The 9,138-nt window shown below is 40.4% G+C and overlaps 1 protein-coding gene across 1 annotated transcript in view; it reads right to left on the bottom strand.

Moving 5' to 3' along the window:
• Positions 1-1,260: 1,260 nt before the first annotated feature.
• The window catches only part of SPO11 (SPO11 initiator of meiotic double stranded breaks), a 29,592-nt gene continuing 21,714 nt past the window's right edge, over positions 1,261-9,138 (bottom strand). Inside the window, exons 11-13 of the mRNA XM_015825420.2 lie at positions 5,208-5,284; positions 3,268-3,379; positions 1,261-1,380 (exon numbers count right to left, since the gene is read on the bottom strand). Of these exons, the coding sequence (XP_015680906.2) occupies positions 1,261-1,380; positions 3,268-3,379; positions 5,208-5,284 (309 nt within the window). The remainder of the gene's footprint in view (positions 1,381-3,267; positions 3,380-5,207; positions 5,285-9,138) is intronic.

Below are 9,138 nucleotides of genomic sequence, written 5' to 3'. Positions count from 1 at the left end.
GCATGCGCCAAGTCACGGGCCGTTCTCATTCGTCAGCAGCAATTCACGGGTTAATGGCGGAGCGTGACGTATCGGCTTCGGTCTCCGGCGTTGCGGGCGCGATGCTCTCGCTGAATGTGCTGTGAAGTAGCCGCCCGAACTTGGGGTCTCGGGCTGTGCTAACCACTGGGCTTCCTGGCCATATGCGCAGGTCTCCCGGTTGGGAGAGTATCGTAAATCAGTTCGCTATGGATTTTACCAAGGGGGATGCTTAGAGACGGGGTGCTAATGATTGCCTGTATCAGTGTTTCTCAACCTTGACAATGTTAAGGCATGTGGACTTCAACTCCCAGAATTCCACAGCCAGCGTTGCTGGCTGTGGAATTCTGGGAGTTGAAGTCCACATGCCTTAACATTGTCAAGGTTGAGAAACACCGGCCTATATAAAGTGTGTTAATGGATCTTTCACTCGTGTTTTTTTTCTCTGACAGAAAATAGGAGATTTGTCTCTGAACTGCATTAGTGCGTATTGAGGAAAAGAAGTATATTTAATGCTATTTCTTGCTTGGAACCAATATTATTTTGGGTCCGAAGGTTTTCTTCAGTATTGTTAAATGTTACCCACGTGTATAATAACGGTTCCTTGCCTTTTGGAAGAAGGCTGTACTCAGAACATTTAAAGTTTTTAAACTATAAATTAGGTCCCTGTTGAACAAATGAATAGCACAAGGGGAGGGAATCCTTAACTATATATTCCATTCATGTTTGATTGTAAACTAGACAAAAAAAACATTCTTTAGCTTATTTAGTAATGTGTAAATAATGGTAACTATAAAGACTAACATTCTTACTAGGTTTATTACAATTTTGATATCAGATTTTTAAATTCAACACAAATCATGAACAAGCGCTTTTAATTAACTGGTAAACTGTGATAAAGTATTTCTAAAACAAAATGTTCTTTCATTTTCTGTATTTCTTATTTGAAACACGCAGTTATAAAATGTATGAAAACTAATATTAATATAAATAGGATATTCTTCCTATCAGAAAGGAAAAATTAAAGAGAAATACTGTTTCACATGGAAAGTATTTTACATAACTTGAAAATTTTATAAGGTCTGTCTTAAAAACCTCTGAAATAAATTGTAGTCCATTAGGAATAATTATCTATACCTTCCTTTTGTTCTTTTATATGTTCTGCATATTTTTACTTAGATTTTTTTTATTTATATTCTTTCAAAATACTCATTAAAAAACTTTAAAAGGGTGTCCTGATATTCAGATCCATCCACCGAATTGCAGCTTGTTTGGTAAATATACCCTAGAAAGATAATCTGTTGAAAATGAAGTCAAAGCCTGAATTTCAGCCTTCATTTTAGATGTTTCCATAATATCTAACTGTAAAAGAAAAGCATTGGAAATTAGCATTTCAATTAACATTGATTCAGATGCATAATTCAAAAGACAAACATTTTATGCCATGGATTCCACATTACATATATGATTGACCTTAACTATACAGACAAGCAGAGGTTATTTTGCTACACTATAGTGCCAGATGAATTGCGTGTTGTCTCTCTCTGTCCTCATTTACATCTACATCTACATCAGTGGTTCTCAACCTTTTTAATGCCGCGACCCCAACCGGTCGTAAGTCGAGGACTAAACCGGTCGTAAGTCGAGGACTAGACCAGTTGTAAGTCGAGGACTAAACTGGTCGTAAGTCGAGGACTTTCTCTGCCTGGGAGCGCCGCTCATGCGTGGTTCCGCCCCCTGTGCCGGCCAAGGCGTAGCTGGCAAGCGGCAGAGACGGAGCAGGCCGACCACCAGCTGGCCCAGCCCAAGGGAGGTAAGGCACCCGCCGGAAAAGGGGAAAAAAATGGCGGACAAAAAAAATGGCGGACAGCCTTGCTTGGCGACCCCCATGAAATGGTCGATCGACCCCAAATGGGGTCCCGACCCACAGGTTGAGAACCACTGATCTACATCTTCCGTTTACATAAATTCAGCACATTGTCAGGACAAGTCAAGCTTATACATCTCAGATATTTCCTTCAGCATGTAGGCAGCTACGAAATGGCAATGTTCTTTGCCTTTAGGGAGGCATTTAAGCCTCAATTGTGTAATATAGCACGAGACAACTTTTCTCTGCCCTCTTCTAGACTAGAGTCTATGAGGTCCTCTGGAAGCACACCTTGTTTTGCCCTCACATAGGATGGGCATCTTTAGATTTGCTGCTGATCAAGAAGACATTTTATCCAGTTCAAAGCTGTTTAGGCCAAAGCTATACAATGCAGATCTGTTTTTAAACTATTTCTTGACTCAAACATCAAAATTAAGTTTTTTTAAATTATTTAGACTGGAGAGCTAATGTTTATGTTTGAACAGCAGAGGGGAGCACCTGAGTTCTGGCGTTCTTTTAAATGCTTTTTAATACTAATAGAGACAAGTACAATCCCACAAAACAAGATTTTTTATCCTCTAGTCCAGGGGTAGGCAACCTTGGCTCTTTTATGACTCGTGGACTTCAACTCCCAGAATTCCTGAGCCAGCTATGCTGGCTCAGGAATTCTGGGAGTTGAAGTCCACGAGTCATAAAAGAGCCAAGGTTGCCTACCCCTGCTCTAGTCCATGAGGCAACACAAACATGTCAGCCTGGATTTTCTGTGTCTATATTGCCAGACTCCCACAGTTTATCAGCACGTTTTACGAGGGATCTCAGCCAAATAGTCTATTGCTGTAGTTATGCTAACATTTCACACTAGGCTGCAGCTCTGGATGTATCAAGAAGACTTTCCCGCTAAAACCAAGGGCTGCCATCATATGTGACCTGTTGACATGGATGTTGACACACTGTATAAAGGATTTGTGGGATCCCTGCATAGAATATCATATCACAAGGGAACATAACATGTGAGCATACTGGCATGCTGTGCAGAGGAGAGTGGAGTGGAACAACATACATGCCCCAGTCAAGCAGCCAATAGATGATGGGCAAATTATTGTCTAATCAGTTCATTGCTGCCAAATATAACATATCATCTAAGATCAAGGCTTTTGCCGGGAAAAGTTGAAAAAAACACTCAGAGCAACCAGTCCCTTGGCATCAGCTATGGGCTGAAGATGAGAAGAAGGCTCATCTGGAGTTATTTAATCAGTCATTCTCAAGTTAAAGAGGGGACATGTAGTTGAGCCATACATTAGAACTCTACCAACAGAATATAAATGAGTTTGCTCAAACTGTTTATAATACAAAATACAGAATTTATTATGATCTGTACGTACTTCTTTTTTCCAGGCTGACTCATGAACAATATATGGTCTTGTCTGTAAAGCAGTTAGTTTACTCTGATCTTCTTTAGTCAGTGGAATTAGTGCACTCTTGGGAACATTCAGCCTAAAAAACAGTTTGATTAATCTGTGCTTACGTTTTACAGTTAAAGATTTATTTTTATTTTTCACAAAATAATACTATAAAACTGAACTAAAAATCCAATAAGATTAATATTGTCAAATATTAATTTTAAGCTAAGGGCTTTGCACATTTTAGGGACCATGAAATGTTACTTACCAGTAGGTCATTATATAATTGGAACACTAACATACTTAATGTGTCTCACTGTCACAAGTCATTAGTTAGTGCTTGCCTGTTTATCATTCTACAGGGAAATGAATGAAGGATGATGATAATTCAGGGTGCTTCATATTTGCTCTAAGACTCTTAGAAACTAGTGCTGTTTTGCTGCATTATCCATTTTTTCTCTCATCCAGTCATTGAGATAGAGCCCCTAGCGCTGCTGAAGACCTAGATGTGATGAAATTGTACATAATACTGTTCTACAATGGGGAGTGTGTTTAAAATTTAAATCAAAGTGGGCAGAGAAAGATGTCTCGTCATATTTCCAACAGATTAAGCATGCAGCAAGGCACATTCTATGAAAATCAGATAGAGCATATCTGTATTCTTGCATGAACATAATGCCCGAATAGCAAGCTTTTGTTTTATCTAAATTGTATGGTTATTCTTTAAATAATTCCTTTTTATAGTCTGAAATATAGATATTAAATGACAGCTTGCTATTTGAGTTGCATGCTCAAGGTTTGGGCAAAAACAGACATGGGAATGAATTGATAGCAATGTTCCAATATTTGAGGGGTTCTTTCAAAGACAAGGAGGTCAAACTATTTTCCAAAGCACCAGAAGGCAAGGCAAGAAACAATGGTTGGAAACTAATGAAGGAGAGAATCAACCTGGAACTAAGAAGAAATTTCGTCACGGTGAGAGCTATCAACCAGTGATTGGTTGCCTTCAGAAGTTGTGGGTACTCCATCACTGGAGGCTTTCAAGAAGAGATTGGACAACCACTTGAAACCATCTGAAATAGTATAGGGTCTCCTGCTTGAGCAGTGGGCTGGACTAGAAGATCTTCAAGGTCCCTTTCAACTATTATTCTATGTTCTATTACTCAGTATTTCATGTTATTTGGAAGAGACTTGGAAGTTCTGGCAAAATCCCTAATAGATCAGAATATATACTGTAAGCATGGGATTTAAAATTCTTAAGTTAAATTCGTATATGTTTACTGTTTATTTCTACATTTATACAGGTAGTCCTCAATTTATGACCACAACTGAGCCCAACATTTCTGTTACTAAGCAAGACAAGTTCTTAAATGAGTTTTGCCCCATTTTATGGCCTTCCTTACCACAGTTGTTAAGTGAATCACTGCAGTTGTTAAGTTAGTAACACAGTTGTTAAGTGAATATGGCTTCCCTATTGACTTTGCTTGTCAGAAAGTCACAAAAGGTGATCACATGACTGGGACACTGCAACAGTCATAAATATGAGTCATTTGCCAAGCCTCTGAATTTTGATCATGTGACCATGGAGATGCTGCAATGGTCGTAAGTATGAAGACCGGTGCCATTGTAATTTTGAACAGTCACTAAATGAACTGTTGTAAGTTGAGGATGACCTATACTTATTAAATCATGGATTATACATAGTTCTGTGTGCCATAACTGAATGAAAAATTAAGGATAAGTCATGGTTCTAGTCATGCAATACCATTGCATGTATTATCCTGATGGTTATGTTTAAGGCACTGCAACCATGTACCTTGTAAATTTGTGCAGAGTAAACCAATATTAAGAAAATATTAAGAAAAAATGAACTTTTTTTGCTTTTTTTAAAAATTGAAAGTATGATAGTTAGAAAAACTAACCGATAAACGTCAGATGGAAGGAGGCCAAGCCATCTTACAGCTGGAACTGTGAGGCGATGGGCTTCAAACGACATAGACTGAAACATAAAATCACAATCCTTTTTCTCAATATGTCTGCTTTTAATAGATTGGAACTTAATATAAAATAAGGCTTTTAATGATTAATATCATTGTAGGCATATCTACTTTGATTGACTTATTATGTGCCATCAAGTCATTGTTGACACTTAGTAACCAAACAGGTAGATACTCTCCATGAGGGTCTGTCCCTAACCTGATCCTTCAGTTCTTCTAATTGTGCACTCACGGCTAGTGTAACTGGGTCCACCTTGCTGTTGGTTATCACTTCTTAGAATGGTCCACTCGACTTGGACATTTATTATTTTTATCCCCCAAATTGTGACAGTGCTAACTGATTAGGTAATGGGAGAAACAAGTTCTGTTTTTCAATGCATTATTTGAATCAGCTTTTCTAAAACTTCAGCAGAAGTATAAAAATTAACCCTTGTGGGTTACATCCATTTATGAATTCATGTGTTCTGTATTAGACCTAAGCAAAACAGAAAGCATGATAATTTTTTTTTAAAAAAAACACTTTATGTGGCAAAAGCAGTGAATTAGCCAAAAGGGAGACCAACAAATATTACAGTATGCAATGGAGCCTAATTCTCTTCTCCCCTGATGTGCAAAGCGAGCATTTGCAGGCTGAAGCAACATGTGGGAGTGTGTTTATTCATTTCTCTCTCTGCAAGGTTTTGATCAACTGCTTTATTTACACCAGTGGTTCTCAACCTTTTTAATGCCGCGACCCCCAACCGGTCATAAGTCGAGGACTAAACCGGTCGTAAGTCGAGGACTAAACCAGTTGTAAGTCGAGGACTACCCAACCGGTTGTAAGTCGAGGACCTTCCCTGCCCGGGAGCGCCACGCATGCGTGGTTCCGCCCCCTGCGCCGGCCGAGGCATAGCTGGCAAGCGGCAGAGACGGAGCAGGCCGACCACCAGCTGGCCCAGCTCAAGGGAGGTAAGGCACCCGCCAGAAAAGGGAAAAAAATGGCGGACAGCCTTGCTTGGCGACCCCCGTGAAATGGTCGATCGACCCCAAATGGGTTGAGAACCGCTGATTTACACCGTATGAGAGATATCTGCAAATCAAGTAAGGAAATCCAGTTAAAGGGAAGAGCTGTTGAAGAAATATCTTCCATATCAAGCCTAGGCAGGGCTTTTTTTCTCATAGAATGCCCAGAACGGAGTTCCGGCACCTTTTTTGGATGGAACCTTGTAGGGTAAGCAAGGCGGGTTGTATGACGTGTGTGAGTTCCGGCACCTTTTTTTTTTTTTTTTTTTTACAAAAAAAACATTGAGCCTAGGTGTTTTAAAATGCTTTCATAGGCATATACAATGCTGCAGCAAACATATGGTTGAGTATTCTATATTTGTGGCTCAACTTGTTACTCTTTCCAGAAGGGAAGAGGGAGTTAAACATTTTCTCAAACATTACATTGATGTGACATAGCTAACCTTGTGTTTGATTATTAAAAAAAAATGGGAAGGGGTTGGGATGGAATGACATTTACCTTGCAGACTGGGAATGAAATTAAAATTGAGCTTTACTGTAGTTGAATAACTGCTGGAAATATACCCTAAATGTTTTCTTGATTTAAATATTTATTAACAAGAAAGATGGTTCATATTGTGAGTGAACACTATATTTATTCTCTTCTCAGAATAGAGAAGATTGGATGGTGCCATGGTTAAGATGTTCGACTGGCACCAAGGACACCCAGGTCCTTCTGTCTACCCTTTGATAGACTTTAGGCCAAGGAATGTCTCAGTCTAATCTCCAACCCAGAAGCGATGAGAGGAAAATAGGAGAAAGGAATATTATGTATGTCATCTTTAGCTTCTGCAAATGAGTGTGGTATTCTGTAATCTAATAAGTAAATAATAAAATGTTCATGACACATAGGATATGTGCATTTTTTAAAGTACCATAAATCAATATGACTGTGATTTGGATAAGTTTTCCCTTATTTTAAGAGATAGGTGTTGTCATGATACAATTTTTAACCATTGTTAAAGCTTTTTTATACTTTTCCTATCTTTAGTCCATGAGCTTTTCAGTCTTAACTTTGTCTCACCCTCCATGCAAACTTGACATTCTCATTATATCTCAGCCTACTCTTTTAAAATTCTTTTGCCCTTTTTATTCTTCAAACATAACTGTTAAAGTGTGACATGCAATTCCACCTCTCTCTTCCCCCCCATGAAAGCACAGGCAGATAGTTGTCAACAAGGTACAAGTGCTCCTTGATTCCTCTCTAGGAATCTTGTGGTTCTGTAGATTAAGATATGACTTAGTCTGGATTGGAGTTTCTCCTGACTTCCATGTTACTACTGAAGATTGTTAATGCCCTGTAGGAGTCTCTCTTGCTCTGAATGAACTGCCAGTATATTTTTGACCTTTTTATCTAACTTGAAATTCTACATGCCAAAATTCTCAACATTTGAATTGATGTTCTCACTGTGTGACCAATCCCAATCTATCTTTCCTGATCATTTAAAACAGGGCTTTTCAACCTTTTCACCCATTGTACCACTTTTAGGATATGGCAACATCCGAGTACCACCAGTCGCCTAGCAAGGTGTCAAAAACTTGATGACCCAAAAAAGGAAAAAAGTGATAAAAGTACAGGTAGTCCTCGATTTACAACAGTTCGCTTAGTGACTGTTCAAAGTTACAATGGCATTGAAAAAAAGTGCCCTCCAAGCCACAGCTGAGCAAGACACCTGCCTGCCCACCTGGTGGTGCTCTTCCTCCTGTCCGAGGTTTTCATTGTTGTGAGCATTTCTGTTGAGGATTGGCAGCGGGGGTGGGGTGGGGGTGTTTGGTTTTTATTCCCCCCGTCTGCTGGGTGGTTGCAGCAGGTTTTGGTCACTTCACATGACCCCGGGACACTGTGACCGTCATAAATATGAATCAGTTGCCAAGCATCTGAATGTAAATCACCGGACCCTGGAGAGGCTGCAACATTCCAGCTGATCGGCGCTTCTTCTGGGCTCAGCAGAAGCGCCAGGAACAGCGCCGAGCTCCAGCTGGAGCCTGGTGCTGATCCTAGCGCTTCCACTGAGCCCTGACAGCCCCAAAGAAGCGCTGATCAGCTGGAAAGCGGCACTGATCCTGGCACTTCCGCTGAGCCCTGACAGCCCTGTAGCTCCAGCCGTCTCTCGCTCAGGCTTGTGCGGTGCTGCCACCAGTTCAGCTCATCCCCCTCCCCCGCTACCACTTTTCTAGGATGGTCGCGTACCACCTGCCAGGTGGCAATGTACCACAGATGGTACCCGTACCACTGGTTGAAAAGCCCTGATTTAAAAGATATATAAGATTTTTTTTCCAAACAACCTTTCAATTCCAAGCCAAAATATGAGAAACCGATAAAGTCTCTGTGTGTTTGTGGGTGGGTGCGTGTGTGTGCACGTGCTGTTACATTTCATTCACTGTGAAACAATATGACAAGTTTAATAAAAACTTACCACAGATCCATATTTGTAGATACTCATTATTTCAACACCTATACACAAACAATATTTTCCAGTTANCGACTTACAACAGTTCGCTTAGTGACTGTTCAAAGTTACAATGGCATTGAAAAAAGTGCGCTCCAAGCCACAGCTGAGCAAGATACCTGCCTGCCCACCCGGTGGCGCTCTTCCTCCTGTCCGAGGTTTTCATTGTTGTGAGCATTTCTGTTGAGGATTGGCAGCGGGGGTGGGTGGGGGGGTGTTTGGTTTTTATTCCCCCCGTCTGCTGGGTGGTTGCAGCAGGTTTTGGTCACTTCACATGACCCTGAGACACTGTGGTTGTCATAAATATGAATCAGTTGCCAAGCATCTGAATGTAAATCACAAGACCCTGGAGATGCTGCAACATT

This window comes from Protobothrops mucrosquamatus, unplaced genomic scaffold (assembly GCF_001527695.2).
Source record: "Protobothrops mucrosquamatus isolate PMUCROS unplaced genomic scaffold, P.Mucros_1.0 scaffold2629, whole genome shotgun sequence".
NCBI lineage: Eukaryota > Metazoa > Chordata > Lepidosauria > Squamata > Viperidae > Protobothrops > Protobothrops mucrosquamatus.
Note: the sequence above shows the minus strand (reverse complement) of the source record. Positions and strands in the feature narration are given on the sequence as shown.